Source organism: Branchiostoma belcheri, unplaced genomic scaffold, assembly GCF_001625305.1.
Source record: "Branchiostoma belcheri isolate BF01 breed outbred unplaced genomic scaffold, Haploidv18h27 scaffold60, whole genome shotgun sequence".
NCBI classification, from domain to species: domain Eukaryota; kingdom Metazoa; phylum Chordata; class Leptocardii; order Amphioxiformes; family Branchiostomatidae; genus Branchiostoma; species Branchiostoma belcheri.
Window position 1 is genome coordinate 832,032 of NW_017804243.1, and position 18,244 is coordinate 850,275.

General features: G+C 41.0%; 1 protein-coding gene across 1 annotated transcript in view; it reads right to left on the minus strand.

Annotated features, from left to right (window-relative positions):
* LOC109482715 (neurexin-3-like) overlaps positions 1–18,244 on the minus strand; it is a 93,491-nt gene that overhangs the window by 22,114 nt on the left and 53,133 nt on the right. Inside the window, exon 14 of the mRNA XM_019785534.1 lies at positions 13,207–14,002. Coding sequence (XP_019641093.1) covers positions 13,207–14,002 — 796 coding nt within the window. The remainder of the gene's footprint in view (positions 1–13,206; positions 14,003–18,244) is intronic.

Consider the following 18,244-nt stretch of genomic DNA (forward strand, 5'->3'; position numbering starts at 1 on the left):
CTATGTTATATAAACACCTCAAAATAATTTCCCACAGACTAGAAAAAACTGCCTATATGAGTTGACCAAAATGTATGAACTATGCCTAAATATCACAACAAACAAAATCTATAATCAACTTGATTTCATTAAAAAGAAAAAGTTTTCCAGGACTAAGGTTGTAGTCGAAGCAACAGTTTCATCACCAAAGACAACCGCGTGCCAAAATTTGAGGTAAAAAGTAAAGTAGTCATCCTCAACTGAGAAGTAAAGCATTTGGCTTTGCACAACCCCAATGTATATTGAAGACCAAAATGAGCCCCAATGTATATTAATACTAGAAGAGAAATTTTTTTCCACAAACTAGAAACTGTATATTCATGTTGAACAAAAAAATCAGCTCTGCATCAATACAAAAATCCGAGGTAAGAAAGTAAAGTAGTCGGTAAGCTGTGCATCGATACAGAAGCTGAACTCAACCTTATTTCAGTAAAAAGAAAGAAGCTTTCCAGGACTAAAGAAGTTGTAGTCACAGCAATAGTTTCAGCACCGAGGACAACAACCCGGAGGTAAAAGTGTAAAGCAGCCATCCCCAATTGAGGTAATGTAGCTTGTAGAAAAATGCAGCTTTGGTACAGCTCTTCTCAATATGTGTGCTGGGTTCTTTTACTTGTAGAGGTTTAGCACTTGAGGCTTATGCCTAAAGCCCCCTCAAACATGGGACCTTTGCTTTATGTCCCAGAAGATGTCACTAACTGAACCTAGGTACTCACTTTCACCTGAGTCAAGTGAACAACTGGGTGTTAAGTATCTTTCCCAAGGATACAACATTGGGGTCTGCCCGGGATTTGAACCCAGAACCTTCAGATTCTGAGTCAACAACCATAACCACAAGGCCATCTAAAGCACATGAATTAATCTCTACGTTCAATATGTACTGGACAGGGAAGCTGCCTGCCCCATTTGCAGCTGTAATCTCAATAATCAGAATGGGAAATCTGAGTCTGCAATCTCTGGAGTTGATTGAGATTGAGATTGAGTTAAGGCCACAGTTTCTTATCACCTAAGTTGAAATGGGGATTGACCTGATTGAGACAGTGGGGGAAAGATAGCCCCATAGGAAGGGCTTTGAAGATTGCAAACATTACGACAGCAGAATAAAAACTATGTTTGTGTAAAAGAACCAAAGAAGACCTGACAAAATTCTGTAAATTAAATCAAACTCCTGCATCCCCTACTTTGTGTGTCCGCAATATGTCCATACAATTTGGTTGCAAATCTGTCATTACATTTCAGAAATAATATATTGTTTTTTTTTCATGTATCTTTCTCTTCTTCCTCTCCTTCTCCTGCCAGTTTGTTAAATGGATTCTACATCTTCATTTTGGGGCCAAATGACCTGAAATTTGGTATGGAGTAGAATGGGCAAATACCCTTTCCAGCAAATATCCTACTTTTACACAAGTGTGAGTTTGGGACAGCCCACTTTTTATGGTGAGATGGACTGAAATATGCTGTATTTGCTACTGAGCAAATGTCAGCCTTTCTAGTTGGTTAAAGCATTCAAAGTTCAACAAATTGCACTGCAAATCTTTCAAAAATGTATCTGACAGCATCTGCTCAGTGAACTACTGGCACATTCGGGGTCATTCAGACAGCTCCGTGCTCCATGCATATCTAAGTGCCGGGGAGATATACTGCAGATGCAACACGGATTTGCCTCCAGAGAATTTGCTCATGAATGCAGTCTGAAAGTGCCATGCATCAACGTCTATGGCAGATATTGTAAAGACTAAGTGCACTTCTAATATGGCCTCAAAAGAAAATAAAATAGACCGGAAGTCATGACAAAAGCCATGTGTGAGATCTCAGCCTGAATGTGTTTGGGCTTGGGTGGAAGGAATAATTGACCACAAAAAAGCAAACAATGAATCAACAAACAAGGAATCAAAGATCTCTTTAAGATATTAAGAATTTTTAAAATAATCTTGTCTTTTTAATCATAATCATGAATTTCTAGCTGATTCTGTCCCACTGAAGCAAGAGGCATCCATGTAACTGGAAAAGGAAAACATGAAATAACCCTTTCTGGAACCTTTCTAGGACCGTTGACCTAACTTCCTGTTGGTGTGCCCAAAATGTCTAACATGTGTAACCAATCAAACACAGAGACACAATGTCTGAAAACAAAACCTCCAGACAAGGAGGTAACAAGCCAAGAAGAGTGAATCATCAACAATAAGGGGTGTAACATTTGGCATTTCCTCTAGTAATATTTTATGGTTTGTGTCGCTACAATGCTATTTCTAGTGTTCTGCACAATTGCTCCTTTTTGCAACATATCATCAAAATTTATGACAAGATAAGAGGTGAATGTCAGTCTCCAATATTGCTTCAATATCAACCTATCAAATTTGTGAGACTGATATTACATCCAATAAAAGGCAAACTATAATTTCAGCTACATGTTGATCAAAAGACTGAACATGCTTGGTGACTATTAATCAAAAGGCTTTTGAATGACAGTTACGCTATTTCAGTTCAATATCATGTTTCATAGATTTTCCTCAGTATATAGAATTAGCCATTTCTGAATAACTGTCAACACTGAATATTAACTTACTTCTTTGAATCAGATATTCTAACTCATCGCAGAAAATTTACCAAACCTCATGCATAAACTATGAAAAGCAACCTTATGGAAATTCTTGTACGCATATACAATTAGATTTTGCTCCTGGTACATGTACACTCTAGCTTCAAGCAAGTATGGTTGAAGGTATCACTTTGTATAAATCATGATTTCATGAAAAATGAGTCAATGCCTCAAGTTATTCCAGACATCACGGGACCAGACTTCAGGGCTCTACACTGAAGAACATTGTACAACTCCCATGATAAGATGAATACTAGTCTGCCTCATTTTGTGTGGTGTCACAATCTGCGTAAACATCTATATTCAACTGGGAACTACAGACTGTACAGTTACTGTACTCTACAACTGTACAGATTGAAGTGGATCTGGCAAATATGTATTTATGGAACCTGGAGTAGAGATATAGTTTGAACTCCTGCATTTCTCTAGATTCGTTTTGTGGAGACATACGTCAATGGCCAGCTATCTTGCATGTACTATCATGCACACAAGGTACTGATTCAGTCTGAAAGGATTTTATCTCAACATTTTCCCTACAAGATAAGAATTGTCCCCAGCAGTTCCCACTTCACGCATCTCAAGCAGCTTATGGGTGGTACACTCCGAAAAGCATTCTTATTTTATCACCCCCTGAAAAATTTATACCTTCCCAGGCAGGCTGACGCCAGGCCTGAAATTAAGTCCCGTCATTACGGGCCGCCGCGCCGAGGGATTGCCTTTTATTACAGACATTCCTTGATTCACTTCCTCATAATGTGATAAAATACATGTACGCTGCGATTCGCTTCATTGTGAAAACCAGAGACTAAGCAATTTGATGCAGTGTGGAGCGGCGACAGTGGCGGTTCGGGCTAGCTGGGCCGGCTTGCCGTCCTCCGACTTGCATGTCCAAGTGGTGTGCCTGGCTGCAGATATTGATTAGTATTGATCGCCGTGTGCCTGGAATTTCCCTCCTAAACAAGCGCCACTGGCAAAGAACATGGGACGGAGGCTAACAAGCTCAGCAGCCCCCCTCCCCTTTCACTTCATTGATTCGGAATCCTTAAATAGTTTGCCATTGATCAACTCTAAGTCCTTGTTCAGTTTTCTTGTTTATCACGATTATACATGGGTCATTACAGCAGTCTGATTGGTCATTGCGGGTAAAATATCGACATGTGGAAATTGGTCTTCAGAAGGTGGAAATCAATGGAGGACATGCTCAGAAACCAGGGGACAAAAAGGTCACGTAATCGCTCCCAGTAGCCCTTCTTCTCTGATGAAAGTTCTGCCGATAATCTATCATCGTTTTCTACAGGAGCCTTCTCGTGATGCCATGTCAACACACGGGACAAAGCAGTGGGTACGCAACCTGCTACCAAGAAAGCATTAAAGTCATGAAAAATCGCCGTCTAAGATGTCCTTTAAACTCAAATGGCAACAGTTTTTATGTAATGGAGATTTACAGCATGGGGCCATATGGGACAACGTGCCCTGTCGAAGAATATTACTTCACAGGCAGACGGTTGGAATGAACGGGGGGAAAATATGTGGCAGAAGGACTTTAAAATCTGTCAACGGCTTCTCTGGGGACAACCACCTTGTCTGCACTTTCCAATCTTCCAACTTTATGGCACTTTCTGAGGCAACAATGTCATGCAATAAAAGGGGGAAGCTTTGCTACATACATTGTACACCTGTCAGAATATAATTAGCATTTCCAAAATCAGAAGGACTTTAAAATCTGTCAACGGCTTCTCTGGGGACAACTGCCTTGTCTGCACTTTCCAATCTTCCAACTTTATGGCGCTTTCTGAGGCAACAATGTCATGCAATAAAAGCGGGAAGATTTGCTACAAACATGTGCAATATGTTCACATGTACAAATGTCAATAATATTAGCATTTCAAAAATCAGAAGGACTTTAAAATCTGTCAACGGCTTCTCTGGGGACAACCACCTTGTCTGCACTTTCCAATCTTCCAACTTTATGGCTCTTTCTGAGTCAAAAATGTCATGCAATAAAAGGGGGAAGCCTTGTAATGTACATGTTTACCTGTCAAGGATAATATTAGCATTTTCAAAATTATAAATGATATCTTTTTATCCTTCTGGGTATATCAAGGTAACAGGCCCATGCAACAACACTCTTAAAAGGAAAAGTTTGCATAACAGTTCACTATAGAATGCATCACTGGAAGAGTTGGGTACACAATAAGTAAATTGTATTGTTTACATGATAATCATTGCATCAATGTTGTAATTTTATTTGGAAAGTTTCAAAGTTTATCAGGTAGATCCTCATTACTAAGGACTTAAAATTTCTGTATTGCAGTAGAATCACTTCTGAATCAGTGGTTTGGTAAGATTCTTGTTGAAAAATGCTATAAACATGACATTACTCCAAATGTACCTGTCCTTGGTGCTGAACACCATCCACACAGGAATACACCTGTCTCTAGTGCTGAACATCATCCAAACGCAAACACACCTGCCCTTAGTGCTGAGGAATAGATACATTGTATGTTTGCCTGTGTGGATCATGTTCAGCACCAAGGACAGGTATAATTAGATAATGTCTTGCTTGTAGCATTTTTCAAAACGAATCAGAAATGATTCTACATACAATACAGAATTTCAAGTCCTTAGGATGTTCTGAGGATCTACCTGATAAAATTTGAAACTTTCAAAACAAAATTACACCATCCATGCAATGATAATCATGGAAAAAACACAATGTACATTTGTACATGTCAGTGATGCACACATTGAAATTTGAACTGCTATGGAAACTTTTCCTTTAAAAATCCACCCTGCAGGGAATTACATGTTTTCTCAGAGTAGAGGTACCACCACACAATCTTATCAGCAGGTGCCAGTCAGAACAGGCTTTACAATTCACCTTCACAGAACCTGGTAAATGCTGACAAAACAACTTCCTTTCAAGCTCATCCTTTCCTCAATCCTACGTGCTGAATGGCCATGAATGGAACCCTATTCCCCGGAGCTCTACCTCACTTCAGCCAGCTCAGCAACTGTTTAATCACATCTTGTACTTAACCATCATCGTTACATTGTTACACACTAGATTGCTTCCTCGACCTGCATAATACTTTGAATGAAGCTGCCATGATAAGTGCGCAGTGCTCAGGCATTGGGTAACTTGTCATGAAAATGCTTCTTCTGTTGAAGAAGACATTGACTTGTTAAGGTAACAGACCCTCGAGAAATTTGCATTTTTGGTATAGTTTGAACGACTGCTGTTCCAGTCCTGCTATACAAACTCAATACCATGCTATAGAATATTTATTACTTTTATTAGGATTTACAGCATTTGTGGAAGGATTGACATAACAGGTGACTATCACCTTTTTGAGATGTCAACCCAAGGCCTGAGACCAGACTGTAAGGTTTGAACCACTCACATCGGGGACATCCCTGCTCTTTGCGATAAGTGGGGTGGATTTCTAACATGCCCAAGGTGTGTCTCTCCTCAAACACGGATCTCTTAGGTCCCTAATCTAAGCTAGGTACTCATTTTCAGAGTCAGTGGGGAAATAGGACTGGTGTAAAGTTCCTTTCCCAAATGTACAATACTGGGGCCAGGGATTTAAACCCAGAACCTTCCGATTCAACAACCAACAACTCTAACCACAAGACCACCCTACCATCATAAACTAAGTATACAACAGCTATAAACATCCCCAACAATTCTGTTGGTGCAGACAGGCTGGTCATTTGTATTCATCTGCAACGGCAATTGCATCCCGGCTTCCCCATCTTCAAACAGAATTAAGCCCTTGAATCCCAGCTGCTGATAGAAGGCGTTATTTTCTCCCTATCTAAAAGTAATTGCAAGATAAAGGGTTCAAGCAGTATCAAAGTTCATCACTGTTGGATTGTTACCCATACTGATCTGTGTGAGGTACTGTATTGGCGGGCATTTTCTATTCCCCTACTGTCCCAACTGCCAACATGGCCGCTGTTCTCTGGGGCCCTATTGGGTCCTCGTCAAAACATACAGTGGCAGTCAAACTTCTGTCTACATCTACACGACAGTGAGAGACTATTGTGAGAAATCTTTTGTCAGTCAAACTCGTCAAAGTTAACATTATCCTTGCTCTTCAAATTCATAAGCAACTAAGCTGTTTTTAGAGAAACCTTCTTTAAATCTACAACTTTACAGACTTTTTTTTTTAAAGAAAAAGTCCTGTTCAAGGAATTCAGTGACCCATTTTGCAGCATTGTTCTGAAACATGGCTGTACCTGAGTAGGATAATACTGTCCTGGGGGTATTCTACTAGCTGTAGCTGCAGATGCAGTTTATCTTCCTATGTTGGGTAACTACATCGCTGAATCATTCCTTTGTAAGATTAAAACATGCATTCTGGTTTTCTGTGGGGGCCTTTTTGACACACAAGATGAATACAAATGTATATGGGGAACCTAGCATTGTGCAGTGCCTTATTTACACGTAAGTATGAAGGACCTGGTGATTTACTTCTTGCATCAACGGCACTAGTCCCTGATCTCCAACCCTGTCTGCACTGCACATAAAACTAGTGCTGCATGTAATCCCCTCCACGACAGTAACATAAATACTTCACCCTTTCCTTTGTGTATGTGTGGGGAGACTTTTTTCTAAGCCTCGTGATGAACGAGGCCATTATGTGTAAGGAACATTCCCGTACATGTGTGGTGCCTCCTTGTCAACGTAATTAATTGCTTGCATTACCAGTTGCCAGTCTGCGACATGGATCTGAAACTTGGCCAGCAATGAACTTGAAATAGTGCCCCAAACGTATTTTGCCCTTTAGCCACTTTAAGAAGTGATTACACTCTCCGTTACCTTCTAGGAGCGGACTACCTTGAGGCCCCTATCGTGAAGGATGTGGCCCAAAATTGCATACAAATTGCATAGGCATGTTTTATGCTAAAAGCCTTGCATGTAAAGAATGATTACAACATCAAGAGTTGCGCTAAACCTCAATCTTTCCTTGGGTTCAAGTTCCCGAGTAATAGAACCCTGCTAGGATCCCAGACACAGTAAATGGATCTGTCACGTTAGGATTTCCCACCTCCACTCATTGCTGGCAGCAAATGACTTTTGGGGATCCCTTAGACGTCTGCGCTAAACCCTACTCCACAAGGAAGACAACCAAGAAATTCAATCTTACTACTGCTACCATTTCCAACTGTCAAATGAGCCATTTCGTCTTCTGCTGGGAGACGGAATCACAGCAGGTTTCCGGTTCCCCTGGCATTTCCAGAAATGACAGGACCTTTCTTCACATCGCATTTCCCGACTGAGAGTCCCATCCCAGCTTAATGATCGCCTGTCACAGTCAGTATGATATCCATTCAACCCTCCCGGAATGTATTTAGCATTTCTTCATTCACGAAAATCCTTTCAGCTAAGCCGGAGATGGTTGACCTTGCAAAATCGGCTGCTTTCTGGCTGATGCGAATGGAAAAAAAAACCTTGATGTGCATGTATCCATCAGATTTAATGCAAAATGGATTTAGGGCTGCTAATCCCCAGGGAAGCTGGATTATCAAGTTTTCCAGTGTTTCAATCTTCCTCTTTGGAGTTGCGACTTGGCATGCAATCTAGGATGTCAACATGCATCCCAATGATAATAACTAGACAGCATACGGAGAATGCCATTCTCTGCCATGCCAGGAAAGATTCCTACAAAGGATCATCACATACTTGTGATGTTCAATTTGAAAGGCATGACAGAATTTAGAAAAGGTCATTGTGACAAGATGTAAGATGCAGTCGTGCATCAGAAACGATCCTTTGCCTTGTGAGTGGGAATTTACGGCTGCAAAGTCAACACCATGCCCCATTACCGGTATGTACCTGTATGGGCATGAGTCGTGCTTCGATGCAAGGATTATCTTCAACAACTGCAGCTGCTGCAGTGGAAAAACCTGTGCTGCAGTGATTTACTGCAGACTTAAGGTACAAAAGGACCAGTAGCACAGTTCAAGGCAATAGGATATGCAATTTTACAATGATAGCACTCAAGAGAAGGTGAAGGATGTATCAAAACCATCAAAAAACACATAGGGCTGCGGTAAGCATGCCATCTACATCTACCTCAAACACAAGCTACTGAAAAGCTGGTAGTATGTACATGGCAAATCTGAAATAACCGCACTATGTGAAAGAGAGGTGAAGAGAAGGGCACAGCATTCTGCGGAGAGAAGGCAGATTGTTTGGGGAGACAGCAGATTCAACTTCAAAAGTGCTTGATGTTGGTAGTATAGCAAGTCAACCAAGCCATTGGAATGGTTGTGAAAAGGTATAGCAAGGGAAGGGGCTGAGCTAGCTTTGTAGCAAGCACAAGATCAGGTAATCACCATGGGGAAGTTAGTGTCAGAAAAGAGCAGACCGAATGTACAAAGACGATGTGTTCTTATTTTCATGACGTCTGACTTTTATTCGAAAGATTGGATTACGATTGACAGCTAAGGCACATGTACATTGCACATAGAAAATTCAATAGGACAGACTGTGCTTGTGTGCATATTGGGCAACAGAGCAATGACATGTGCTGTTCTGGAAAACTATAGACTGCTCTATAGACAGAAAGAAACTTCAGACAAAATGAGGCATCTCATGGGAACACCATGTCTGATGAAGGATGGCAATCCTTGTTACTCTACCCCGGGAAGGGTCCTAGCGAGGGAAGTGGAAACCACACAGGAGCATCATCAAGTTGTCCTTGGGGAACCCTGGGTGATCATGGGGTGATGTTTAAACTCTTTCAGAACCTTCCAAGGGAGAAATCTCATTGATGTGGCTCAGATATTTTTAGGCTGTCACGATGAATATCATTGCATAATGAGTGACTTACTAGACCTTAGATGCTGCCATCATATTACATGTCACTGCAAATGACACAGGCCATCTTTGATCCGAATAGTTGGCAAAAAAATGCAGCAGTATTGACTACTGAATGCAAATGGGAAAATCATGTGAGGGCATTGAGTAGACTTTAATGCCGACTAATACACGTACAAGCAGTCATCCCCATAATGCGGTAATCCCGTATGAAAGCACATGGACGCTGACCTGAATGCACAGAGATACCATCATGAATCATGCTACTTTTCTATCTCCACACCCGCAACTAAATGCACATGCGTCATTCCATTGAAAACCGAGATTGCCCCCCTTGGAAATTTGTGCCGGATGAAGCGATAAGTTAAAATCTTTTGCTACAGAGTGCAAGGGAGAGTTCCGAACACACAATGTAGGTTGATGCTTCACACGGAGGTGTCAGGATCATGGTTATCTCAGCTGAATCAGCCATGTTGGAGTCAAAGAGACGTGACCTTCTGCCAAAGGAAGTCATACATCTGAAATGGCAACTATCATGCATAGGTTTGTGTTTGACTCTGAGCATGTATATATATGGGATGACGGAAAATGAAGCCAACGTGTATAGAAGGTGTGGGAGTTTTCCGGTGAAAATCTCATTTTGCAACATGAATTATAGGAAAGGTATCTCCTTCTGGAGGACATTACCGTATTTGGTTACGTATGACGTACAAAGCAGGGAGGGACTTAAATGAATGCCATGACTTTAAAGGGTCCATTATCTTCTGGGAATGTATGCTACACAGGCAATTACCTAATCTCATCGTGATTGACGTCAAAGGGAAACTTCATTTCCCATCAAAGGAAAAAAGAAGATAACGATTATAAAAATAAAATAATTATTATGCTGTCCAGGAAGACCAGCAAGAGTACACTCCACATTCAAATTTTGTTCAATGAATATTAATGACAAAGGAAACAAGTCTAGACCACTTTGTGATATTTCAGTACATCAGGGATGAATTTTCCTGATTTCTTGTCTGTGTCCTGACCTTGGACAATGACAATGAGTATTAGCTTTGAGGCTATTTTAGCATTTGGTGAACAGTCTGTATTTCTCTTAAGTTTATAAACAATTGCAAGATGTTTGTGCCCAGGAAAGTCTTGGACTTCAGAAAGAAGCTTTGGGCCTCCTGACAGCTTCCTTCTAAACTGCAGATGTCTGTCTTATTGTTAAGAAACAAATTATACAGTTCATATAAAAAATTCATGAGTTATGATTTTCATAATTTTGTTTCTAAAGAGGCTCTGTTATACATAATGTTATCATTGCTATCCCTAAAACATCATCGTGTTGTTTATGATACTGTCCTTGGTCTCTGTTATCAGTGATACTGCTAATGCCGTGAATAACTGCTAACAAGTAACGTGCACTGACCCATAAACCTCTCTGATGGATGGGACTTACACTAGCAAAGTCACCATGAAAGGTACAACCATCCATCATTGGTTCATTGCACTGCTACTACCGTAACTCTCCAGTGGAAAAGATAGGGTAGAGGGAGTTCACGCTGGGACGATACCAACAAACTGGGAGAACTGCAGTCGCCACGTTTTGACTTCTCTGATACTCCCAAAGAGTGAATATGGAAATAGCTGTCAGACTACATATGTGTGAGTCCATGGTTGTTGTCAGAACTTGTTAGAGACAAATCCTCTAAGAGACTACTCCATCAGGGTACGGTGATCTGGAGTCATTACACACCAATCGGGCGGCTCGTCTCAAGTTTGTACACCTAACAACAACAGACAATGCAGATATATGTGAAGCTGCCGCTGCGACGCTGACAACCGGAGGATAAGATGATTTGAAATGCTAACTTTGAGACTGGATCTGAGCTGACGGCTCATGAAAGATTGAAGCTTGGAGCTGCCTTGCTCCGGCATATGATGCGGATCAATTACTGTAGCCCAGTCATCCATCAGTAGCCCCGTCCCGTGGAGCATTTGCACATAGCCTCGGGAGTTTTGACTTGTACCAAACCAAGAGAAAAAGGTGACCACATTTGCATCTCATTCAATTCTCATTAAGGTGCGCTGGACTGGAGTATTGATTGTTCGGTGGTCGTTACCACGTGTAATCTGCCTACAGCTCTGATGGTACAAGGCTTATCGGCTTGCAGCAGCCATGCACCGGCACACACACACACACACACACCGACATCAGTCCAGCTCATGTCTAAGCCCTTAATTTCTAACTAATGCGTAGAGAGGCAGCTCCTGCTATGTTCTTCTGAAGGTCAGCAGACTTGAAAATGGGGGTTGAAGATAGTGCTGTTGTATTTTTACTGATAATTAAAGCGTCTAGACACCACACCAGTGTGTGTGTGTGTGTGTGCGTGTGTGTGTGTGTCTTGGTCCTTGCTGACATAAAATATCCTTCAAAATATGCCCAAAAAAAACAGTTTTTGGCATATCTTATTACTTGGATGTCTAACCTTCACCGATGTACCATTCAATATATTGAATAAAATGTTTCAAATCCTTCAAAGACAGTGACAATTAAATTTCAACATGGATGAAATGACACTAAAATAATAACATTTTGACCAATCCTCACAAGACTTTTGCAAAGGGGATCAAAAGTACTGTACATAATTGCTGTTATAGCTGTCCTCTCTCCCCCACCCACTACATGACTCTACACGACACTTGATGTAAGCTAATTTGCACAAGCGTTCTAAACGGATTCACTTGTTCCACGGCTGCAGGTGAATCAGGTTACCCCTGGGTTAATTGACTGACAGGAGCGGGGATGATTTGCTCTGATGGGCGCTGCACGGTGGATGCAAAATTTGTGACGGCAGGGATGACGTATCGCTGTTACGTCAGTATGTCATGTGACCCCTAGGATCACTAGAGTTTCCCATTTATGTGGGGAGACATAAAATGTCTGCCTTTGTGGTATAATGTACATGTACATTTGCCCTGAGTGGGCTTTTGAAATACACCTGTTCTCAAACCATCATAGCTACACATTGTATTGTATAATGTCTGGGGCCTCCTCATAATATTCCTGCAAATGGGTGGATAGATAATGGGATTCCATATCATATACTAGAAATTGCCTTTGCATAAACAATATTATCAGATTCTTTTTGATTGTGAAAAAAATTGATTGTGAAAAAAAATTGATTGTGAAGAAACAAATCTTTTGTAGATATATTTGTAGTCTATATTATGATATTTAAAAAAATTTATCTCTTTTTCAAAGACAATGTTTGCAGATAAAATGTGTTTTTTTATCTTGAGTTTTGTATGATTGTTAATTGTTATTCTTTCTCACTGTAATGTTCTAATCTCTTCTAAAGCTGTACATTTTGACATGCAAGTGGGTCCCATTCAGTAAGCTAACTTCAGTGTCTGTGTGAATGTCTGTCACTATAACAGAGACAGGGATGGCAAAGTCTGCATAACAGTAACTGTTTCAGAACCAGGGACAGGGATAGCCATTATCCATCCTGTGTCGTATCTTGTGCTATATATTGGATAAAGATTAAAAAAAGAAAACGGAACCTTTTCACACTTCTTCACAGACCTTCAGTGTCTGTGTGAATGTCTGTCACTATAACAGGGGCAGGGATGGTAATGCCAGCATAACAGTAACTGTTTCAGCACTAGGGACAGGGAAAGCCATTTTCAATCCTGTGTTGTATCTTGTGCTATATATTCGATAAAGAGTTAAAGAAAGAACACTGACCCTTTTCACAATTCTTGCCAGAGAAGACCGTCTTGGAGCAGTCACAGATGTAGCGGTTCCACCCCTCCTTGCACTTCCCTCCCTGCTGACAAGGCCTGCTGCTGCACTGGTCCACCATGGGCCGGCAGTACGACCCCACACCCACTGCGCCCTGCTGCTTGGCGATCGCTGCTATATCCAGGCTGCGCCCATCCATGTAGATGTCCCTCATGCAACCGACAAAGCCGTAGTACAGCTTGCCTGACCAGATCTCTTTCGGCAGCTGTAGGGCGCTCCAGCTGGTGCCGTATCCGCCGACATACAGCTTACTGTTGAGCCCTAACTGGGAGCTACCGGCGGGTACAGAAAACTTGCTGAGTCGTGAGTCCACCACGACCATGCCGCTCAGGCCGTCTCGCTGGATGTCCACGTGATGCCACTCTCCGTCATTCAGGGGCTTCTGGGTAGCCTTCACCTTCACCGGCCCTGACCCAAGGTCAAACATGACATAAAGATGGCCGTCTAAGAGTTCGCAGGCAAAGAAGTCCGGTTGCTCTACAGTTCCAAAGTTGTACATCAACAAGCCGTTGTCCTCTTTCGTGCGGAAATCGAAGGATATCGTCCCGGTCTGCTTTGCCGTCCATGTCGGTAACTCGAGGTAGGACTCGGGCGTGAGGAAGGTCACGGGGTCGAGGGGAGACACCTCGTTGCAGGTGAACTCCAGGTTGCCGTAGGCTTTCATCTTGGGGCTGTTGGACTTTGCCAGATAGGAGAGGTCAAGGTTTGTCTCCGCTGGCTGGATAGTCCTGTATACAACCTGGAAAAATACAGACAGCATATTGAGTGAATATGAATAACATAAAAGTCTAAACAAATAAATTACATTGTTTAATGTGCACTTCATGCTGTAGACTAGTCTCTATCATTTGTATTCGAGAAACCTTAGAGTAAAATATATGAATACCGTTAGTAACAGCTTTGTCAACAATATCAATCTTTCTAAAATCTAGTGTATTTGAAAACAAGATCATATGTCAAGTCGAGTCAATCCAGTACGCTAGATATTGAGCAGATAATATTCACAACATTGGACTTGCTTAATCAATATTCAGTGACATTTGGGTAACCAAGACAGAGACCACATGTTATAATCAACACACACCCTCAGATATATGACTGGTTTATTGATAACGACGTAAAACAGTTTTGCAGAACCCAGGGGTTCTGAATTGCACTGTTACTTACAATTACAACCCATTAAAAGCTTTAAAATCGAACAACATCTATTACAAACATATACACATATGATAAAATCTAGTAGAGTTATAAATGTTAATAAGTTTACATTGCTGGATAAGATACATATTAAGATTACGAATTCGAGGTAAAACAGTGGTCATGAAGAAGGCTACTAAACAATACGTGTTATTAAGGCATGACAGTTAATTACCCCTCAATAACTGGAAGGTCGTAACCGAGTACGCTCGATTACTTATTTAGTAGGCTAACAATATATGGGATGGAACTGTTGCGGTAGCGCTGAGTCTTTGCAACAATACAGTTCAGTTTGTGACTAGTTCGGGTTTTCCGCCCGCTGACTTCGCCCCGAGATGGAGGGAGCCAATGTCTGAAGGAAGCAGAGTTCAGTAGACTGAGTCCGAACTTCGTACACAGCAGTTCTCTCCTCAGATAAAGGTTGATAAGGTAGAACAGACATCTAAAGACTAAAGTGCACTTGGCAAACCTCCAGACAGAGGAAGGGGAGCTCAATCACTGTGCCAGCAAGACTGTGAGAAGTTTGGAGACCTTCCAGTCCACAGCTTAACTCAGTTAAATAGTAAATGGTACAATTTTGGCTTTTTTGTCCCATAAATCAGAGACATGTACACTCCTGATAGCTTGAAAGCCATTATAGCCAATTTCAAGAAATGTGAAGTTGATGCACACCCCATAGTCCTTTTGCACATCTAAATGAGGTATAACTGCCATCTACAGTATATGTTTCAAACCACCCAATTACAGAAGGTTTATCATCAGCTCAAGACCAATCAAGTGCCAGGAAACAACTGGTTCTCTACATGCCCAAAAGACTCTGAATGAAATCAGGTCCCCCTAAAAGCAACACTCCCACCACTTTGTTTCAGACTTAGTCCAAATCATGTCAATGGTAGGACATTTTCATGTACATGTATTATGAATCAACATTATTTTTAAACTCAGTCACTGGAAAGCTTATGATTTTTCAAATCTAATGAAGTTTCATCCCTTCCTGAATATATGGCCATTTAGTGGTAAAATACTATTCTCACTCACTATTTATTCATGTATCAACAAAGGCAGTCTAGATAAATAACTGACTGATACCACTCTCAGACACTAACACATTTGTTTCAACTGATGCAGTAACTACTGTTGTTGACTTCATGAATGCGTTTGATACAGCCATCAGACAGTATATATATTGCAATATATGAAATGTTAAATGGGCAACTGCCTTTGATATCATGGCTCTGTAATTGCCTGTCTAAGCTCAAAAAGGAATACGAATTAATCCTGTCTGTCTGAGCAACAACTACCAACTGTCACAAATTCATAGGTTTCATTGTGACTGTACAAATTATTGATGTTGCAGTCCAAACGCATGACCACGGATGAAAGTACAACAAGAAAAGCACCTGTCTACCACCTGCTGGGTCTGTTTCCAGACCATGTCTGTAACATGTCCTGAATGACCTTGAAACACATGCAACTGTACTGGAGTCAATTCTGGTCATAGTGCTTTGTCTGTGTTTGAACTATGGGCAGCTTGTTACATCTGACATCATGTCATAGATTATGCCTTCAGAATCACAGTACATTGCAAATACTAGGAACTTACAGAACTTCACAAGAACACAAAGTCAACACCCATGGCATCTGAGTGCTTCTTGTCAGCATGATTTATAGCAAATGTTATTGTGTACTGTTGCTAAGCTGAGGTCTCGGCCATACATTGCAGCATAGAAAAGAAATGTAGGGGAAACTAGAAGATGGATACTTAGAATTATACGGTATCTTAGAGAAGAGGTGTATTTGTTATTTGTTATTGTATTATGAATTCTACATATTAAGACATAGATGTTTCATAGTCCACAAACTCTTAGTGATACTAGGTTTTGACAGGCATCAAGGTTAAAGTACATGACTTGTGTAATAGACAACACTTTTAGTTCCTTAGCCTGTCAGCCAATGCCTTGACTCTGAACAGTTTTAAAGTTTTTTTTCAATCAGATATCTGCAGCATATTATACATTTTAAGACTTGGGATAATAAGACCAACCACAGTTTAACTGTATATTTCACACTGTGTTTTCAAGGAACCAGCCAATCGTGTCTAATATGTTTCTGAAGAGAATGACATTAAAAGTTGTAATTTAAGAGACGTATGTAGACTCAGTTAATCCTCTTATCAAAGATTTAGAACATAGGGAGTATCCAATTTCTAAGCCACTAATGATAAACATGAATAACAATATGAGAAGTCATCATTGGGTGTTAACCTATTCTTGTCCATCTATCAATGGAGCGGTAGTTGCGTGCTGTGTACCGCAATCTCAAAATTACTGACTGTAGATGTAATCAGGCATATACAATGTGTGACACTGCTCAGTCATAGCTACCACTTCCTCTGCCCCCCACCCCACCCCTTTCCAGCTACACCAGGTCATCCAGGTCATCACTACAAACTTGCAAAAACTACTGTTTTTTAACCTCATCAGAAACACTTTGAACAATAGCCGGGACTTCCAAGGCATTTGCATTTTCATTTGTTATTTGATCGATCTGGCTTCCCCTCACCCCCAGCAATTATCCCGTACATTCCATGCATCATGCCGAAATAAATGAATGCACGGGCTATTCCCACCAGCACTAGTAATGGGTCTATCCGTCTTGTCAAACAAACAGCCCATCAACCGGGCTTTTGTCGTGCTGCTTTCGTTGTGATAATTCAGGACAATAAAAACAGTGTGATGTCAGACAGCTCACACGACACAACACCCAGTTCAGCAAGTCTAGTTCAACGCAGGTGACAACAATGGCGGATGCGCGTTTTCTGACTCATTTTCGCATGTACATGTATACGTGCAGCGCTGATTGGGAAGTCTATATACCAGTCCACACAATTAGATGGCAATCACACTGATGAATGAGGTCAGCCTGGGTAAGATTAATTGACTGCGATCATTGTGCTTGCTCCGTGACACTCTGGACAAAAGATTAGCTGGTCAGCCTTCATCACTGGTTGGTCCCTGGGATAGGTTTCTCAAAACAGGAATGCAAATTTTGGGCTTTAACTGCACTGTCTTGAAGCTTGTGATAGAAAAAGGTGGCCTAATTATCTTTATATCTAGTAGTTTATAGGTTGGCTTACTCAAACAGTACTCCTACAATCATGTATTTCTTCAGTAATGAAGCAGAAGCCCCAATGCTAAAGGGTGTGGCCAACATTTTTGGGTGACATGTAAAATGTACAATGTACAATTTCTCTTAGTCCCAACAAATTTCACATTTGGGCTTCAAGATGTGATCATGTTAAACTATACAAAACTAGAAAGGCCAATATTTGCTTTGGAGCAAATACAGCGATGGGTTCACCACATTTTACGACATGGCAGGGAAAGAATGGGAAACACAAGGGAAAACAATGATTTACATTGATATAACTATAATATGAAGTAAAATACAACTAAAACAACAGTTGGATAGCTATTCCCTACTTTATTGGTTAGGATTTTTAATTGCATAATGCAACCTGTTGATTTTCAAAATAAAAAAAAAAACGTCCATGCCCGGCATTCCAATGCTGGAGCAGGAAAGCTTGAAATACCTACCAAAACACTTGAATACAGACATACTGTCAGTATGGAAATGCTTCTGTGCAGGTGTTAATCAAGTTAAATCCCAACAGCCAATCAGCAAGAAGTATAGAGGAAAGCTGCATGCCTATTGGTTGATGCCCTGCATTCCATTCTGATGACTCATGCCCAAACGTGGTAAACAAGGCAGACTAACACAGTAA